Below are 21,601 nucleotides of genomic sequence, written 5' to 3'. Positions count from 1 at the left end.
TGCGGTACGGAGCACGTAGCGCCCCCAAGATTCCCGTTTACTGGAGCACCTGGTATCAAAGTGGATGTTGAGGATGACAACCCCTTGGCATACCTCCAACTCTTTTTGACCGATGAGGTTATTGAAAAAATTGTTACGGAAACAAATCGGTACCAGGAGCAACAAGCTGCTGCGCATCTGAGGTTTTCAAGCAGCAGAAAGTAGGAACCAGTGACCAAAGAGGACATCTGGAATTTTCTGGGCCTAATAATTCTTCAGGGAGTGGTGGGGAAACCGCTGCAGAAGTGGTATTGGACAACCAACAAATTATTAGCCACTCCTTTTTTTGGCACGGTCATGTCGGAATACAAATTTTCTCTCACAATGAAATATTTGCACTTTGCAAATAATGAAGAATTTGATGAGACTTCTCATCCAGCTCCAAAACTCAAAAAGATTTGGGAGGTTTATCAAATTATTCTGAAAAATTTCCAGCAGACCTATGTACCAGATAGAAACATTTGTATCAATAAAATAGTTGGTTTGGGCTACTCGTCTTTAAGAATTACATGCAAAATAATGGTACCACTTTCAGCACCTAAAATCTGAAATAATCATACCGCCAGGGAGGTTAATATCCACAAGTGCGCTTTTCAGGGCAGCAAAGTTTTCAGCAGCAAATTTTTATGCTCCAAACTCCATTAATTTCCACTACATTTATTCTGTGCCTTTTATATCTGCCTGGAGTGCAACTTTAATAGGATGTAATTTTCATTGACAAAACAGTACTGAGTTTACATCTATACTGTGAAAAGATAATGGGGGTTATTTACTAAAACAGGAGAGTGCAAAATCTGGTGCATCGCTTCATAGAAACCAATCAGTTTCCAAGTTTTATTGTCAAAGCTTAATTGAACTAGATGAATTAGAAGCTGATTGGCTGCCATGCACTGCTGCACCAGATTCTGAGTGCACCAGCTTTAGTAAATCCTCCCTAATGTAATAGACAGGCCATAATGTGCTAGTATGCATCACCGGGAGCCACCGTTCATGGCACAGAGCTCTGAATGGGGGCACAGGCAGCCGGCCGTTCTCTCAGAGGGCATGCGCCAGTGATGTCTCTGGCTGCATGCAATGTAAATGTCTCCTAAACTGTGCCCGTTTAGGAGGTATGTACACTACCTGTAGGTAAGCCTTATTATAGGCTTGCCTATAGGTAATAGCAAGAGAAGGAAGTTTTTCTTCCTCTTTAAAGGCAGACACATGTGTGGTAATTCACAGAGGGTTTCAAAAGAGATTTCACATTTTATTCAGTTAGGAGATTTTGTTTAAAACCAACTCAATCACTGATATTATTTTAAAATGAGTTTAAATTAAGTATTACCTGCTGCCAACGGTGTATGAAGACTGATCCCTTTTGATTCCGTGTCATTGCATATGGCATTAGATCCTACAAGCAAAAGAATTTGACATAATAAAGTTGTCAAAATGGGAACCGAAAATCTTTTCCCGTAGAAGCACTCAAAGTATACGAATGTAAAGAAAATATTACCCCCTTTCAAAACAGCACAACGGCGTAGAGGTTCACAACAGGCTTTAAAATCAAGTGAAAAATTGTTCAGATCTCTAATTTGGAACAAAGAGATGGTTATATGTGAATTACCGGAACATGCGGTCCACTGCAGGAAAACAAAGAATAAAAAGCATGTCAATCTTCAGATTATTAGGTCTTCCACTTACACAAAAACACTGCGATTTTGAGAGTGTAAAAGAAAGGAAAAGGGAAATTCACCAGCACCAGTAATGAACAGGCTGTACAGGTTTTAATGGATGCGATAAAGAGTGATCAAAGGCTAAACCCAAGAACAGAAATGTAATATATTGCAGTTTACTAGATTAGAAAATAATGGCTTCATCTGAGCCCTTTCACACTGGTGTACTTAAAAAAGTAGTATGTGTTTTGGAAAATCATTGGTGCATTTTCTCGTTGCCTGACTCCCAGCATGCACCTCCTAAACATGGACATGTGACTCAAAAAATCTTTAAAACACTTAACCACTTTAAGTAGAAGGTAAAGAAAGGTGCGTGGCGCTGCCAGAGTATACTTAGTATTCCGTGCACTTCTCAAAGATGCTAGATATATAATAAACTTTAAATAAATCTGGTGTGTGTCTCTCCTATACACATAAATAGATATTAAAGATTCATAAAGTGTCAAGTGCAACAAATGTGTATCCTGTGAATAATAAATACAACAATGATAAGTGGCCCAGCTCTGTGTGGGGTGCACTATAGTGCAAAAAGCAAAACTCCAAATTCGAATGTGAAAAAAAAATATATAAAGTGAAAGAAATGTGTTGGCAACAAAAAATAAGTGGTATCAGACCTAATGAATGGATAGAAATCAATTGGGTCCACCTAAAAACATGTAGTGACAAATAAGTGAAAAGTAAACTGTGTGAATCCTCAAGTATGTCAAAAAAGTGCAAATTATGCAATAAATAGCATCATATTTTAGCAGGGAACTGTATAATACGCAGGTATGTAAAAATTATATAAAACCACCCTAAAAAATAGCAGCAATCATCCGGGTATTAGATAGTCCGTAAAGGCTAAAAAAGGCCTAAAGAGGAGGATAGTCCCACAATTAAAACACAGTCCATAGGATAAGGGTACAAAAAGTGACTTGAGTGCAGGTGCTCTAATGGAGATTTTGGAGGTGCTCGGATGCCGGTGACCACTCAGTGCTCCCCGCACCCCCTGGACCGCACTCACCAGAGTTGATCACCCCTGCAGGGGTATCAAGCCTTGGGTATGGTTACTATGGGTGACAGTGTGGTCCAATGACCTGCCCGAGTCCTTCGTGCCAATATCCTTGGAAATGGGGTCCACGGGTATATATGGGAAAGAAGGCTCACATAGAGTAGTACCGCTTTAAAAACGCTTTATTTTAATCAAAGAATGGTACTCACAAACATATGAGGATCAATCGGCAGGTAAAAACAGTGGTAGTCGCGCACTTCCGGGACGCCGTGCGTTCCACGGACCGGATGTGCGTTCCAATCAGGCGGATGTGACGCGATGACGCTCTACGCGTTTCGTCAGTATGACGTCTTCAGGAGTAGCGTCATCACGCCATCTCCGCCTTTTTATAACAATATGGTAAACGGGACTTTGTTCGTGCTCCAATCAGAAGGACGTATTGGACATCCAATGGAAAAATATGTCGCACACTGTTGCCGGGTAAAAACTGTGTGTCTTTAGACTAATATATTACTTACACACGGCTGCTAACCAGACTTCCGGCTACTTTTATACCCGGGCTTTTTATTTAAGGAAGTGATATGCAGCGGTGTGTGTGCCGAACAAAACAGAAAAAAGAAAAAACAAGGAAAAAACAAGAGCTCCTTCCTTATTCCAAATAAATGGTGTTAGAATGTAATGGTATTACGGCAAATCCTAAAAAATAAAAATATATTATATCGGGTCCTATTACCATGTTGTTGAAGTACATTACTCAAGCAGATGACGATTCCTTGATACAAGTGCATTTAACATAATACCACAAAGTGATATATGCACAACATAATGTATTGCACAACCAATGGTAATTAATCAACATGGATGATAATAATGTGATATCACGGTATGGTGCATATTAAAAATTATTAAAACAGAAAAAATTAGAACAAGAAAAATTATTAGAAAAATGGAATATATCTGGGGAAGCTAGTGTGACTATTGAATAAAATCACATGCAGTATAAAATATCATTAATAAATTAGTAAATATAGAACAAATATTCCGCCTGATAAATGAATCAGTTAAAGGCAAGGACTAAAGGGTATGCACTAAAAAGGCAATCTTATAAATTTAAGGAGGTTAAAATAATTGATATAAATATATATCAGTTTAATAGACCCTAAAACTGACCTCACTTTCCAGTGGATAAACAATAAAAAATAATAAAAATAAAAGTGAAAAGTGTCCTTGGAATTAATTGGCACTCGTGGTCCTGTGTGGAACATGGTAAATCAAACAGTCCTACAATTGGGATAATACTCAAACCATGAGTCTTAAACTGTCCTAGATATAAAAAGAGGGCTGATATATTAAATGCAATGAGGAGCTAATATCCGTATGGGTTTAAAAAGGAGGGTTGGCTTAAACAATTATAAATATGATAAGATGTATGATAAGATGTGTGGACACCAAGTCCATAATTGTATAGTGTGCAATAGCTCATAGATGATATACTAGGGGGTAAAACTGAACCATCCCATTGAGAGAATTATATCCAGAAGGAAAATGAGGATTGGATAAGAAGAGGGAACCATAGGGTAAGTGTACCAGAGAATCTGAGAGAACTATGGTTCTCCCAGGTATACAAATGTAGGTAGCAGATAAACGAATAATCGCAAGCAGAAGAAGAAGGCCCAGTGACCCAATGGGACTAGACTTGGTATTAAAAATGTTGAATATTAAAAATATAAATATGCTGAATATTAAAAGTTAGAAATAAAGCAATTCAAGTCTATATCCAAATTGAGTCCCTTGGGTTGAAGTGATTCGAGCAGATATATCCACTTGGTCTCATTCTGAGAGATTTTTTTCTTTTTGCTTTCACCTCTCCAGTGTCCTTGAATTGAATCTATACCATAGAAGATTAAACCTTTCAGATTTTTATTATGAACTTCTAGGTAGTGTCTGGAGAGACTGTGTTTCGGGAAGCCATTTTTGATATTGGTTATGTGCTCCCTGATCCTAACATGAAGGGGTCTGGTAGTACGCCCTACATATTGTAGATTACAGGTGCATTCCACAACATAAGTAACATGTGTACTGTTACATGTGATGAAATTGTTAATTTTGTGTCTCCTGTGGTTCACCTTTGATTTGAAGTCTAGCATTTTCCTCGGCTGGGTGGGATTGTTCCTACAGGCCAAACATTTTCTACACCTGATGAACCCCTTCATATCAGGAAATATTCCTACATTTTTTGGGGGGTCTATCACATTTTTGACCAATCGATTTCTCAGAGTGGGTGTCCTTCGGTAGATAAATCTAGGTTTCTCTGGGAGTACTTTGGCCAGTGTTTTGTCACTTTTCAACACTGGCCAGTATCTCCTAAATATCCTTTATACCTCCTTATATTGTCTGTGATAGCCTGAAATAAAGGCGCACTCGAATTGCCCCCTGTTCTCCCTTGTTTTAGTTTCCAGCAGATTTTCCCTATTCATATTCCTGACTTCTTTCCTTGTTTTCTCCAAGACATCTTTTTGGTACCCTTTCTCCTCAAATCTTTGCATTAAAATAGATGTTTGTTGGTCATAGTCTTCCAATCTTCCACAATTCCTCCTCATCCTCATGAATTGTCCTTTGGGGATATTGTTCTTCCATTTTGGATGGTGACAGCTTGTTTTCGGAATATATCCATTCTTATCTGTGGTTTTAAAAAATGTCCTTGTCTGCAGATGACCCCCTTCTTTAAAAATTTGTAGGTCAAGGTTGTCTATCTTATCCAGATTCCAATGGCCAGTGAAGGTCAGCCCATATGGGTTGGAATTGATTTCTTCCAGGAATTCTTGTAAAGACTCTCTTGACCCCTCCCAAATCATTATTATGTCGTCTATGTAGCGTTTATAAAATTTAATTTCCGGCAGGTTTTGATTATAAATATACTGCTCCTCCCACATGTTCATAAAAACACTACCTAGAAGTTCATAGACACTACCTAGAAGTTCATAATAAAAATCCGAAAGGTTTAATCTTCTATGGTATAGATTCAATTCAAGGACACTGGAGAGGTGAAAGCAAAAAGAAAAAAATCTCTCAGAATGAGACCAAGTGGATATATCTGCTCGAATCACTTCAACCCAAGGGACTCAATTTGGATATAGACTTGAATTGCTTTATTTCTAACTTTTAATATTCAGCATATTTATATTTTTAATATTCAACATTTTTAATACCAAGTCTAGTCCCATTGGGTCACTGGGCCTTCTTCTTCTGCTTTTTCTGATTATTCGTTTATCTGCTACCTACATTTGTATACCTGGGAGAACCATAGTTCTCTCAGATTCTCTGGTACACGTTCCCTATGGTTCCCTCTTCTTATCCAATCCTCATTTTCCTTCTGGATATAATTCTCTCAATGGGATGGTTCAGTTTTACCCCCTAGTATATTATCTATGAGCTATTGCACACTGTACAATTATGGACTCGGTGTCCACACATCTTATCATACATCTTATCATATTTATAATTGTTTAAGCCAACCCTCCTTTTTAAACCCATACGGATATTAGCTCCTCATTGCATTTAATATATCAGCCCTCTTTTTATATCTAGGACAGTTTAAGACTCATGGTTTGAGTATTATCCCAATTGTAGGACTGTTTGATTTACCATGTTCCACACAGGACCACGAGTGCCAATTAATTCCAAGGACACTTTTCACTTTTATTTTTATTATTTTTTATTGTTTATCCACTGGAAAGTGAGGTCAGTTTTAGGGTCTATTAAACTGATATATATTTATATCAATTATTTTAACCTCCTTAAATTTATAAGATTGCCTTTTTAGTGCATACCCTTTAGTCCTTGCCTTTAACTGATTCATTTATCAGGCGGAATATTTGTTCTATATATACTAATTTATTAATGATATTTTATACTGCATGTGATTTTATTCAATAGTCACACTAGCTTCCCCAGATATATTCAATTTTTCTAATAATTTTTCTTGTTCTAATTTTTTCGGTTTTAATAATTTTTAATATGCACCATACCGTGATATCACATTATTATCATCCATGTTGATTAATTACCATTGGTTGTGCAATACATTATGTTGTGCATATATCACTTTGTGGTATTATGTTAAATGCACTTGTATCAAGGAATCGTCATCTGCTTGAGTAATGTACTTCAACAACATGGTAATAGGACCCGATATAATATATTTTTATTTTTTAGGATTTGCTGTAATACCATTACATTCTAACACCATTTATTTGGAATAAGGAAGGAGCTCTTGTTTTTTCTTGTTTCTGTTTTGTTCGGCACACACCGCTGCATATCACTTCCTTAAATAAAAAGCCCGGGTATAAAAGTAGCCGTAAGTCTGGTTAGCAGCCGTGTGTAAGTAATATATTAGTCTAAAGACACACAGTTTTTACCCGGCAACAGTGTGCGACATATTTTTCCATTGGATGTCCAATACGTCCTTCTGATTGGAGCACGAACAAAGTCCCGTTTACCATATTGTTATAAAAAGGCGGAAATGGCGTGATGACGCTACTCCTGAAGACGTCATACTGACGAAACGCGTAGAGCGTCATCGCGTCACATCCGCCTGATTGGAACGCACATCCGGTCCGTGGAACGCACGGCGTCCCGGAAGTGCGCGACTACCACTGTTTTTACCTGCCGATTGATCCTCATATGTTTGTGAGTACCATTCTTTGATTAAAATAAAGCGTTTTTAAAGCGGTACTACTCTATGTGAGCCTTCTTTCCCATATATACCCGTGGACCCCATTTCCAAGGATATTGGCACGAAGGACTCGGGCAGGTCATTGGACCACACTGTCACCCATAGTAACCATACCCAAGGCTTGATACCCCTGCAGGGGTGATCAACTCTGGTGAGTGCGGTCCAGGGGGTGCGGGGAGCACTGAGTGGTCACCGGCATCCGAGCACCTCCAAAATCTCCATTAGAGCACCTGCACTCAAGTCACTTTTTGTACCCTTATCCTATGGACTGTGTTTTAATTGTGGGACTATCCTCCTCTTTAGGCCTTTTTTAGCCTTTACGGACTATCTAATACCCGGATGATTGCTGCTATTTTTTAGGGTGGTTTTATATAATTTTTACATACCTGCGTATTATACAGTTCCCTGCTAAAATATGATGCTATTTATTGCATAATTTGCACTTTTTTGACACACTTGAGGATTCACACAGTTTACTTTTCACTTATTTGTCACTACATGTTTTTAGGTGGACCCAATTGATTTCTATCCATTCATTAGGTCTGATACCACTTATTTTTTGTTGCCAACACATTTCTTTCACTTTATATATTTTTTTTTCACATTCGAATTTGGAGTTTTGCTTTTTGCACTATAGTGCACCCCACACAGAGCTGGGCCACTTATCATTGTTGTATTTATTATTCACAGGATACACATTTGTTGCACTTGACACTTTATGAATCTTTAATATCTATTTATGTGTATAGGAGAGACACACACCGGATTTATTTAAAGTTTATTATATATCTAGCATCTTTGAGAAGTGCACGGAATACTAAGTATACTCTGGCAGCGCCACGCACCTTTCTTTACCTTCAACTTTTTACTATATTTCTTGGAATATAGTTTATAGGTGGGCTGCAGCCAGTATTAACAAAGAGGTTAAAAAATCATCCTAAGCGTGGATTTCCTATATTTCACTTAACCACTTTAAGACCGGAAGGATTTGCCTCTAATGACCAGGCCCTATTTTACGATTCGGCACTGCGTTACCTTAACGGACAATTGCTCAGTCCTGCAATGCTGTACCCAAATTAAATTTACGTCCTTTTTTTCCCACAATAGAGCTTTCTTTTGGTGGTATTTGATCACCTGTGCGATTTCTATTTTTTGCGTTATAAACAAACAAAAAGCTACAGTTTTGAAAAAAAAATATATATTTTTCACTTTATGATATACAGTATAACATTCCCAAAAAAAATGTAAAAATCAAAATTTTTTAACATTTTAGGCCAATTTGTTTTCTGCTATATATTTTTGGTAAAAAAAAATTGCATTAAGCGTATTTTGATTGGTTTGTGCAAAAGTTATCGCGTCTACTAACTACGGGAATAATTTATGTCATTTTTATTTTTTATTTTTTACTAGTAATGGCGGTGATCTGCAATTTTTAGCGGGACTGCCACATTGCGGTGGACAGATCGGACCCCTAACTGACATTTTTCACACTTTTGGGGGTACCAGTGACATTACTACAGTAATCAGTGCTAAAAATATGCACTGTTACTGTAATAATGACACTGGCAGGGAAGGGGTTAACAGTATAGGTGATCAAGGGGTTAAATGTGACCCTAGGGGAGTGATTCTAACTGTGGGGGGGGGGGGGGTGGCTTCTGAGATGACCACAGAGACATGTGATCCTATATAAAAGGATCACATGAGCTCTGTGATCATTTCAAAAGGAAGTAAACCCTCTGAAAAAAATTTTTTTCTCATTATGAAGTACTTACCTAAAAACGAAGCCCCCACAGTGCAGCCCGCTCAGCAACAGGACGGCCGACATGTTTGGCCGTCCTGCTTCCTCGATCGCGTCCTCCGGCCATCTGATTGGCCGGAGGCGTGAATACATCACTCCCGCGCATGCGCCACCGTTCACGGCACAGGGCTCTGAAGGAACAGCACGGGTGGCCGTTCCTTCAGAGCGCATGCGCCGATGACGTCATCGGCGCCATGCACTGTAAATATCTCCTAAACAGTGCATGTTTAGGAGATATTTATAGCACCTATAGGTAAGCCTTAATATAGGCTTACCTATAGGTAAAAGTCTTTAAAGTGGGTTTACAACCACTTTCAGGGAGAAGGACGGTCGGCTGTGTTTACAACAGCCGATCGTCCTCTCTCTCTGCAGGGAGCGATCGCGGGTGTCAAGCGGCATACATTGACTACCTCGCTGATGATCGCCGGCGGCGCGCGCTCGCTCCCTAGCTCCTCCTAGGCGAGCGAAGTAGGCGTACGTCGTTTTGCCTGTATGAGCCAGCCTGTCGCAGTAAATATAACATAAGCCGTCCGGAAGTGGCTAAACAAAACGCAACGTGCATTTTTTTATGCATTTGCTGTTGATTTCAGTGAGAGGTGCATTTTAAACAGGGGACTAAAGAAGCAGCATGCAGGACATTTCAAAATTCACCACACCCACAGCACACTGATGTGAAGATTTCCATAGGATTTAGCTGCTTCCCCGGGCTATTGTAAAATGACACTCAAGCGGGAGGTCTAGTGTTCAAAGTGAATGTCATATAACGTCCTCCCAAGTACGCACCTTGCGTGGGCCTTGGGGGTCGCGCTCTGGCCGGATCTGTCATGACTGATTAGTGTACCAGCCTGCTGCAAGTACAATGTGATTGCTGTGACCAATCACAGCAGATCACATGACAATTGTAAACAACGAATTGCTTGGATTTATGTCATTCATTGTGTACAATTGTGTTGCTAGCTGTGTTTTCTCACAGTGATCACATGGTACAGACAGGGTCAATCACAGCCCATCTGTACCATGTGATTAACTGTGGCGAATCACAGCAAATTACAACAATACACATTGAATAAAAATATTTCATTCAGTAAAAAAATCTTGCTTATGGCAGCAAAAATCACTGTTATAAGCAATAAAAAAAAAAATGTGTGTAAAAAAAAAATCCTCATCACCTCCCCAGAGTAGTACAGTTCTGGCCACAGTATGGACAAAATTGTAAAAAAAAAAAAAAGAAAACATATTTAAAAAAATAGAAAAAAAGTATTACGATTTTTTTTTTTTTTTTTCCTACATACTGTCACCAGTCACTGTCCTTGCTCACTGCCACACCAGCTATATGATGACACTGTACTGCACTGTTGACAATATGTAAAAAATACCTTGGACTTTCTACTTTCCAAAAGGGGTCATTTGGAGGGATATTTGTACTGTTCTGGCATTTTTCGGCCTCACAAAATTTACACCAGGATTGAACGATTTTCAGATGTTTACCATAGTTTGTGGACTCTAAATTTCCTACAGACTAAATAATATACAATAATTTGGGTTATTTTTTTTAACTAAAGACATGTAGCAGCATACATTTTGACCTAAATTAATCAAAAATAATTTTTGTGTAAAATTGTATAATAGAAGCGAAGAAAAACTTGTTTTTTCAAAATGTTTGGCCTTTTTTCATTTATTTAGCAAAAATTGAAAACCCCAGTGGTGAATAAATACCACAAAAAGAAAGCCCCATTTGTGTGAAAAAAAAAAATCATATGGATACAGTGTTGCATAACTGCACAATTGTCATTCAAAGTGTAACAATGCTGAAAGCTAAAAATTAGCCAGTAATGAAAAATTAAGACACATAACGGTGAGGGGAACCCCACGCCAAGATTTTTAAGAAAATAGCGTGCCCCCCCCAAATCCATATTAGACTTATCCAAGCATGCAGCCTGGCAAGACAGGAAGGGGGGGAGTGAATGCTCCCCCGAAACATACCAGTCCACATGCCCTCAATATGGGAGGGTGCTTTGGGCCAGGTGCCCCCCATAGCACCTTGTCCCCATCTTGATGGGGACAAGGGCCTCTTTTTGGTCGGTGGTTGTGGGGGTCTGTGAGCAAGGGTCTTATTTAAAATCTGGAAGCCCCCATTAAAAAGGGGCCCCCAGATTCTGGCCCCCTTATGTGAATGAGTATAGGGTACATTGTGCCCCAACTCATTCACCAAAAAAAAGGTAAAAAATAAAAACAGTTTTTGACAATTCCTTTATTAAAAAAAAACAAAAACAATGTCAACTGGTGTAGATTGAGTAACTATCACAATGAGCGCCACCGCTGCCCCCCCAAGAAAATAAGCTGTCCACACCCGTTGCTGGCTCGTGCCATCTGCCAGTTCTGCCATCTGACAGTTCCTAAATAGCAAAGGTGTGGGGTGCACTGGCAACGTCACCGGATGGCTCAGCTCCCTTGTGATGTCATCGACCAGTGCATTCCAGCATCGATGATGTCACAAGGGGGCAGGGGTCACCTGGTTATGTCATCTGTTGGCCCCGTCCTTTAGTTATTTAGGAACTGGCAGGTGGCAGGAGCCAGGGACGACTGCACAGAGTCCTGACCTCAACCTGGAAGAACAACTTTAGGATCAATTTATAGTGCAGAGTGTGAGCCAGGCCTTGTCTCCAACATCAGTGCCTGACTTTACAAATGCTCCTCTGAAAGAATGGTCAGACATTCCCATATAAACCCTCCTAAACTTTGTGCACAGCCTTCACAGAAGAGTTTAAGCTGTTATAGCTGCAAAGGGTGGGCCAACTCAATATTGAACCCTATGGACTAAGACTGGGATGCCAGTAAAGTTCATGTGTGTGTAAAGGCAGACGTCCCAACACTTTTGGTAAAATAGTGTATGTGAACAGAGCCTAAAAGTGTTCAGCATTGAAGTAGTTAAAGGGAAATATTATTACTGCATGCATTTTGGTGCATTTTAAGCTGCATGCAAGGGTAGGGTCCACGTGATGGAAAGGTGACCTCAGCTCCATGTGTTCCCCATTAACACGTTGGGCACCAAGTGTAAGCGTCACACAGGAGGCCTAGCCCAGGGTGGATTCTTCTGGGCTATGCCAGGTGACCAGAAGGATCATATGTTGTAACAGCAGGTTTACATCTTGCCCAATGGCATGCTCATCATTGCAGGGATATGACAAGGGTTGTGGTCATGTAAATACTCAAATATTAAAGCAGTCCTCCCACTCATAGATGAGCCACTTGTGTGCAGTGCTATGTGGAATCCCTTCTGAGGACGTGGTCCTGTATACTACACAGAGGTGTATGTGTTGCATTCATGCAGACATGATACAGGAGATGGTCAGAGACTACAGACATGATACAAGAGATGACCAGAGACTGCAGACATGATATAAAAGATGGTCAGAGACTGCAGACATGATGCAAGAGATGGTCAGAGACTGCAGACATGATACAAGAGATGGTAAGATACTGCAGACATGATACAAGAGATGGTCAGAGACTGCAGACATGATACAAGAGATGGTCAGAGACTGCAGACATGATACAAGAGATGGCCAGAGACTGCAGACATGATACAAGAGATGGCCAGAGACTGCATACATGATACAAGAGATGGTCAGGGACTGCAGACATGATACAAGAGATGGTCAGAGACTGCAGACATGATACAAGAGATGGTCAGAGACTGCAGACATGATACAAGAGATGGTCAGAGACTGCAGACATGATACAAGAGATGGCCAGAGACTGCAGACATGATACAAGAGATGGCCAGGGACTGCAGACATGATACAAGAGATGGCCAGAGACTGCAGACATGATACAAGAGATGGCCAGAGACTGCAAACATGATACAAGAGATGGTCAGAGACTGCAGACATGATACAAGAGATGGGCAGAGACTGCAGACATGATACAAGAGATGGTCAGAGACTGCAGACATGATACAAGAGATGGTCATAGACTGCAGATATGATACAAGAGATGGTTAGAGACTGCAGACATGATACAAGAGATGGCCAGAGACTGCAGACATGATACAAGAGATGGTCAGAGATTGCAGACATGATACAAGAGATGGTCAGAGACTGCAGACATGATACAAGAGATGGTTAGAGACTGCAGACATAAATACAAGAGATAGTTAGAGACAGCAGACATGATACAAGAGATGGTCAGAGACTGCAGACATGATACAAGAGATGGTCATAGACTGCAGATATGATACAAGAGATGGTTAGAGACTGCAGACATGATACAAGAGATGGCCAGAGACTGCAGACATGATACAAGAGATGGTCATAGACTGCAGATATGATACAAGAGATGGTCATAGACTGCAGATATGATACAAGAGATGGTTAGAGACTGCAGACATGATACAAGAGATGGCCAGAGACTGCAGACATGATACAAGAGATGGTCAGAGACTGCAGACATGATACAAGAGATGGTCAGAGACTGCAGACATGATACAAGAGATGGCCAGAGACTGCAGACATGATACAAGAGATGGTCAGAGACTGCAGACATGATACAAGAGATGGTCAGAGACTGCAGACATGATACAAGAGATGGTCAGAGACTGCAGACATGATACAAGAGATGGTCAGAGACTGCAGACATGATACAAGAGATGGTCATAGACTGCAGATATGATACAAGAGATGGTTAGAGACTGCAGACATGATACAAGAGATGGTCAGAGACAGCAGACATGATACAAGAGATGGCCAGAGATTGCAGACATGATACAAGAGATGGTCAGAGACTGCAGACATGATATAAGAGATGGTTAGAGACTGCAGACATAAATACAAGAGATGGTTAGAGACTGCAGACCTGATACAAGAGATGGTCAGAGACTACAGACATGATACAAGAGATGGTCAGAGACTACAGACATGATACAAGAGATGGTTAGAGACTGCAGACATAAATACAAGACATAGTTATAGACTGCAGACATGATACAAGAGATGGTCAGAGACTGCAGACATGATAAAAGAGATGGTTAGAGACTGCAGACATGATACAAGAGATGGTTAGAGACTGCAGACATAAATACAAGAGATGGTCAGAGACTGCAGACATGATACAAGAGATGGTCAGAGACTGCAGACATAATACAAGAGATGGTCAGAGACTACAGACATGATACAAGAGATGGTCAGAGACTGCAGACATGATACAAGAGATGGTCAGAGACTGCAGACATGATACAAGAGATCAGTGCGGCCTCACCAGTGCACATGAAATGCAGCCTCATCCATGCCCACCAAATGCAGCCTAATGCGTGCCCACCAAATGCAGCCTCATCCGTCACCAAATGCAGCCTAATGCGTGCCCACATAATACAAGAGATGGTCAGAGACTAAAAGACATGATACAAGAGATGGTCAGAGACTGCAGACATGATACAAGAGATGGTCAGAGACTGCAGACATGATACAAGAGATCAGTGCGGCCTCACCAGTGCACATGAAATGCAGCCTCATCCATGCCCACCAAATAAACCCATATCCATGTCCACCAAATGCAGACATGATACAGGAGATGGTCAGAGACTACAGACATGATACAAGAGATGACCAGAGACTACAGACATGATATAAAAGATGGTCAGAGACTACAGACATGATACAAGAGATGGTCAGAGACTGCAGACATGATACAAGAGATGGTCAGAGACTGCAGACATGATACAAGAGATCAGTGCAGCCTCACCAGTGCCCATCAAATGCAGCCTCATCCGTGCCCACCAAATGCAGCCTCATCAGTGCCCACCAAATGTAGCCTCATCAGTGCCCACCAAATGCAGCCTAATGCGTGCCCACCAAATGCAGCCTCATCCGTGCCCACCAAATGCAGCCTCATCCATGCCCACCAAATGCAGCCTCATCCGTGCCCACAAAATGAACCCTTATCCATGTCCACCAAATGCAGCCTAATCAGTGCCCACCAAATGCTGCCTAATGCGTGCCCACCAAATGCAGCCTCAGCCATGCCCACCAAATGCAGCCTAATGCGTGCCCACCTAATGCAGCCTCATCCGTGCCTACCAAATGCAGCCTCATCCGTGCCAACCAAATGCAGCCTAATTAATGCCCACCAAATGCAGCCTCATCCGTGCCCATCAAATGCAGCCTCATCCGTGCCCATCAAATGCAGCCTCATCCGTGCCCACCAAATGCAGCCTCATCCGTGCCCACCAAATGCAGCTTAATGCGTGCCCACCAAATGCAGCCTAATCAGTGCCCACCAAATGCAGCCTAATTAGTGCCCACCAAATGCAGCCTCATCAGTGCCCACCAAATGCAGCCTAATTAGTGCCCACCAAATGCAGTCACATCCGTGCCCACCAAATCAGCCTAATCTGTGCCCACCAAATGCAGCTTAATGCGTGCCCACCAAATGCAGCCTAGTCAGTGCCCACCAAATGCAGCCTAATTAGTGCCCACTAAATGCAGCCTCATCCATGCCCACCAAATGCAGCCTACCTGTGCCTGGATCACATACATCAGCAATCTCCTGCGGTGTCTGTCAGGGAGCTTGGATTTGAATTGCCTGGGATGCCACTGTAACTAAGTCCCGCCTCCTAGGCCTGCTCCTATGATCATGTCACACTGATTCAATTTCACAGCATTGGATTAGTGTTCCCCCTATCACAGGACGCAGTCTAGGAGGCGGGACTTACAGTTCAGACTCAAGCCTTGTTTGTCGTACACATGGAGAGGAGGAGGGAGAAGAGGACTTTGACGCTCCTCCCCTCTGTCTCAGCTCACGGCACACCCGCTCTTCTGTGCAGCCGGCCACCCGCCCGGGATCGGTCCTGGGCACCGCAGCAGCTGCCCACAGCCCAAAGCAGCCCCAGGGCAGGCAGCCTACCGGGAAATTTCCCAGTAGGCCAGTCCGGCCCTGAAGGGGACTGCACTGTAAAATGGGGACTGTGATGTAAAGAGGACTGCTCTGTAATGGGGGGCACTGTAATGTAAAGGGGACTACACTGTAAAGTGGGCACTGTGATATAACAGGGACTGCACTGTAAAGGGGCACTGTAATGATTCAAATATCAAAGGCTCCTGTGAGCTACTATGACCAATATTACTTTAATCAAGCCAGCTGCAAGCACCGATCACCATCTCATTCTAAAGTGTATAGTACCATACTAAAACTAACCTTAGTGCTACACTAAATATTGTCATCTAAAAACAATCAAAGAAATATATAAATAAATAAATAATAACAACTATTGAAACCTCAGCTGTGACTGTGTATGCTATACTAGAGATTACATGTGAATTAATAATACTTGTGATATAATCAAACGTTTCTTTTAACCACTTCTGGACCGGAAGGATTTTTTAACATTTTAGGCCAATTTGTTTTCTGCTACTTATTTTTGGTAAAAAAAATCCCAATAAGCGTATTTTGATTGGTTTGCGCAAAAGTTATCGTGTCTACTAACTACGGGAAAGATCTTTTTTTTTTTTTTTTTTTACTAGTAATGGCGGCGATTTGCGATTTTTAGTGGGACTGCGACAGTGCGGCAGACAGGTCGGACCCCTAACTGGCATTTTTAACACTTTTGGGGGAACCATTGGCATTACTACAGTAATTAGTGCTAAAAATATGCACTGTTACTGTAATAATGACACTGGCAGGGAAGGGGTTAACACTGTGGGTGATTAATGGGTTAAAAGTGAGCTTAGGGGGAAATGGCGCCGTGAGGAGGCACACCACGGAACCCCGTGACCTTTAATGGAGTAACAGCCAGCGATTCTCACCCTCTTTCCCATGACCTGCAGTGTGAAGCCGGCGGGACCTAGAGCTGCCATCCTTAGACCGGTACATCTCGGCATACTTCCTCCGGCGTTCCCCCCTACAGGAGAGCGCCGTGGTTCAGCCCAAGATGGCGCCGACACGCTCGAACACAGCAGGCCCCGCCACACTCAAAAAAAATGGAAAAAGCAATACTAGCCAAATGGAGCCTCAAGATACTGTCCCTGGATACTGTCCCATCAGACACCAACTCGGGGACCCTTGCTGCCAGCGGCTCCGAACTCTTCGCCCTCCATGGCTCAATCGCAACAACTCCAAACCCCTGAATGGAGGGAGATCCTATCTATCATGCCTACTAAACAAGATTTCACAGAAATGGTGGCATCCATAGTAAGTACCCTCAAACAGGAGATAAACTCCCTTAAGGGTCAGATTGATCATATGGACAATAGGATAGAGGTTGTGGAGACTGGGCACATTTCACTGACCTCCAGAGTATCTGAACTGGAAATTTCCCAAAAAGCATTTCACAAACATTTAACCACACTTCAACTCCAACAAGACGATGGGGAAAACCGCAGTCGACGGAATAATATCCGCCTGCGGGGGCTACCAGAGTCAATTCAAGGTTCAGATCTGAAGGCCAAAATTATTGTCTTGTTTAATGAGCTCCTGGAGTGTCCCCTTACAGAGGATATTGAGTTAGATCGGGTCCACAGGGTCCGGGCCCCTCGTAGCATGGGAACAGATTTTCCACGAGACGTTTTGGCAAGGATACATTTTTTTTCCATTAAAGAAAAAATAATGAGAAAAGCCTGGACCAGGGGCCCTCTGGATTTTGAAGGATCCACTATACGCTTGCTCCCAGATCTATCTTGCCATACTCTAAAGATGAGGGCTCTTCTGAAACCGTTATTAGAAGCAATTCGTAGCGCTGGGGCTACCTATCACTGGGGTCACCCTTTTCATTTAGTAGCCCTAAGAGGGGACTCTTCCTATGCTCTGCGCTGGCCGGATCAATTACCTGGGCTTTTTGCCTTTCTGGAAATCTGATCTAGATTTGTTCCTGACTGGCTGGGAAATCAAGGGCAACGGAACTCCCTGGGGAGGTCGCCTCCAAGACTACAGTACCCAAGGGGACATCATCTTAGGTCACCCACTCATGGCGATACGCGGGGACCCACTGTATCCACAGAAAAGTAGAAACGGACAATTATTGCCCCTTCAGTGCTTAGTCTAAGAAGCTATTTTTCTTTGGTTGTCTCCTCTCTCCCCCGTAGGAAGGGAAAGATGGGGTAGAAGGGGGGAAGAGGGGAAGAAGGAGAAGTAGAGAAGAGGGGGGGAAGAGACAGAAGGGGAGGAGGAGGAGAGGAGAGAAGAAGAGCTACAAGCATGGGACTCTGCTGGGAGGAGGGTGGGTTATGTCATGTGTTTATTTCCTTGGAAGAGGGAAGTTCATATAAGTAGACATAGGGGAGGGGGAGGATTATACCCTTTATGGGTTACCATATAAGAGACTCTTAGATAATATATAATTTTAGGAAAAAAAGCTTAACATTTTAAATAAACAGCATTGAACTCAGAACAATTTTTTTAAATCAAATGCAGTTTTACCTGTGCCCATGAATGCAGCCTCATCAGCGCAGTGTCCATAAATGCAGCCTCGCCAGTGCAGTGTCCATCAATGCAGCATAGCCAGTGCAGTGTCCTCTGCCGCCTAGCCAGCGCAAGTGTCCCCAATGCAGCCTTGCCAGCGCAAGTGTCCCCAATGCAGCCTAGCCAGCGCAAGTGTCCCCAAAGCAGCCTAGCCAGCGCAAGTGTCCCCAATGCAGCCTCGCCAGCGCAAGTGTCCCCAATGCAGCCTTGCCAGCGCAAGTGTCCCCAATGCAACCTCGCCAGCGCAAGTGTCCCCAATGCAGCCTAGCCAGCGCAAGTGTCCCCAATGCAGCCTAGCTAGTGCAGTGTCCTCTGCAGCCTAGCCAGCGCAAGTGTCCCTAATGCAGCCTTGCCAGCGCAAGTGTCCCCAATGCAGCCTAGCCAGCGCAAGTGTCCCCAATGCAGCCTAGCCAGCGCAAGTGTCCCCAATGCAGCTTAGCCAGCGCAAGTGTCCCCAATGCAGCCTCGCCAGCGCAAGTGTCCCCAATGCAGCCTTGCCAGTGCAAGTGTCCCCAATGCAACCTCGCCAGCGCAAGTGTCCCCAATGCAGCCTAGCCAGCGCAAATGTCCCCAATGCAGCCTAGCTAGTGCAGTGTCCTCTGCAGCCTAGCCAGCGCAAGTGTCCCTAATGCAGCCTAGCCAGCGCAAGTGTCCCCAATGCAGCTTAGCCAGCGCAAGTGTCCCCAATGCAGCCTCGCCAGCGCAAGTGTCCCCAATGCAACCTCGCCAGCGCAAGTGTCCCCAATGCAACCTCGCCAGCGCAAGTGTCCCCAATGCAGCCTAGCCAGCGCAAGTGTCCCCAATGCAGCCTAGCTAGTGCAGTGTCCTCTGCAGCCTAGCCAGCGCAAGTGTCCCTAATGCAGCCTAGCCAGCGCAAGTGTCCCCAATGCAGCCTAGCCAGCACAAGTGTCCCCAATGCAGCCTAGCCAGCGCAAGTGTCCCCAATGCAGCCTAGCCAGCGCAAGTGTCCCCAATGCAGCCTCGCCAGCGCCATTACATTGCATTACATTACATTACTTTTTTAAAAAGCCGGGCAGCTCTGAGGCAGAGGGGGGCGGGCCGTGCGAGGAGAAGCGAGTACGAGCTGCCGCTGTCATCTGACGTCCCGGCGTCTATGATAGACGTCACACGTCTCGTGTCCCGGCATTGGGCCACTGTGCTGTCTATCATAGGAGGCGGGACTTCCTATAACAGCAGCCGCTCGTCCTTCCTTCTACTCCGCCTGGCCCGCCCCCCTCCTCTTCCTCTCAGCGCTGCCTGGCTTTTTTTTTTACTATATCGGCGCATAACACGCACTGGTGCTTTGCCCTCCATTTTTAGGAGGAAAAAGTGCGTGTTATACGCCGATAAATACGGTATGTTACTGCGGAAGATTTTCCTCCTAAATATCCTCCCTTCCCCTTTTCTTTATCTCTTTCCCTCTATATAAACGGGGCATGGGTCACGGACCAGTATATGTTCATTTTCTCATTTTTCATGGGTTTATCATGCCCCTTCCCCTATACCAAAGTCCAAGGGTGTTAGCATTGTTATAGCTAAAGACGTTCCTTGGACTTTTGTGGAAATGAGAGCAGACCCCCAGGGAAGATACCTGTTGGTGAAGGGAATCGTGGGCCATAGGACAGTCACCTTAGTGAATGTATATTTCCCTAATATTAATCATCTATCATTTCTACAGCTGCTAACTCCAAAAATTATGGACTTCCGTGAAGGCCATCTTATTGTAGGTGGAGATTTTAATTTAGCCCCAGAGCCTCATCGATACTTCTCGTGGATCAGCCCATCTCTCCTACTCACGGCTGAATAGACTCAAAAGGGAACTCTCCCTGCTCGACCTGGTTGATCCATGGCGTATTATGCACCCAGGTGAGAAAGATTATACTTATTACTCCACAACCCATAACAACTCCACAACCCATAACACATACTCAAGAATAGACCATTTCTTGATTCCCCCAAGGTGATCTCTCTATGGTCTCTCTATCACAAATTGACCCCTCCTCCATGTCGGACCATTCCCCTGTCCATATCTCAATCGACCTGGACTCTGGGCCACTTGGAGATTGAATGAATCTTTATTACAATCTCCCAAGGTTCGGGCAGAAATAGAAACAGCAATGTCTGTGTTCTTCTCAGAAAACACGGATCATCTAATTTCTCCCTCGGTCATTTATTATAAATGTGTCATCCGGGGGGTATTGATGCGGCTGGGTTCTCGGCGCAAACGAGAACAGGAGAGAGAGGTATCTGAGATACTAACATGCATCTCAACTTTAAGCTCAACACATAAACAGTCACTGGAAATAGAGCATCTTCTGCCCCTTACCAAGGCAAGAGAAGAGCTAAATAATGTACTTTTCCAGGGATCAGTACGGAGCCTGATGTCGCTAAAGAGACATTATTATGAATTCTCCGATAAACCTGGGACTATGTTAGCCCGAGCTTTGCGGGGACCCCAGAAACGCACAGTGATTTCTCATATACAGTCGGCAGGAGGCCATAAAAAATACGCGACGGCGGAGATTGCAGATGAATTCAGCAATTTTTTTCAATCTTTATATGGTATCGCCCCCTTGGGTTCGGCCACAAGCTCAGGTGGCAATCTCAATGAGGGGATTAAATATATTAGAACATCAGGTATGCCCTCTTTAGAGCCAGAACAGGCCGCGGCCCTGGAGGATCAAATATCGGAAGAGGAACTAAATTTGGCCTTATCACAGACAAAACCCCGCAAGGCACGGGGCCCTGATGGCTTTACTTTGCCATACTATCAACAATTCTTGCCGTGTTTGAAGACTCCCCTACTGTCTCATTTTAATAACATTGGACAGGGGGGATCTATGCCCGTGGATTCTCTGCGGGCATATATCACCCTC

The 21,601-nt window shown here is 43.2% G+C and overlaps 1 protein-coding gene across 1 annotated transcript in view; it reads right to left on the bottom strand.

Annotated features, from left to right (window-relative positions):
* The window catches only part of LOC309560241 (interleukin-13 receptor subunit alpha-1-like), a 103,596-nt gene that overhangs the window by 58,466 nt on the left and 23,529 nt on the right, over positions 1-21,601 (bottom strand). Inside the window, exons 3-4 of the mRNA XM_082263817.1 lie at positions 1,532-1,658; positions 1,364-1,429 (exon numbers count right to left, since the gene is read on the bottom strand). Coding sequence (XP_082119943.1) covers positions 1,364-1,429; positions 1,532-1,658 — 193 coding nt within the window. The remainder of the gene's footprint in view (positions 1-1,363; positions 1,430-1,531; positions 1,659-21,601) is intronic.

Source organism: Pelophylax lessonae (genome assembly GCF_965119305.1).
Source record: "Pelophylax lessonae genome assembly, chromosome: 7".
Lineage (NCBI taxonomy): Eukaryota > Metazoa > Chordata > Amphibia > Anura > Ranidae > Pelophylax > Pelophylax lessonae.
The sequence above is the reverse complement of the archived record's forward strand: the minus strand, read 5'-3'. Positions and strand labels throughout refer to the sequence as shown.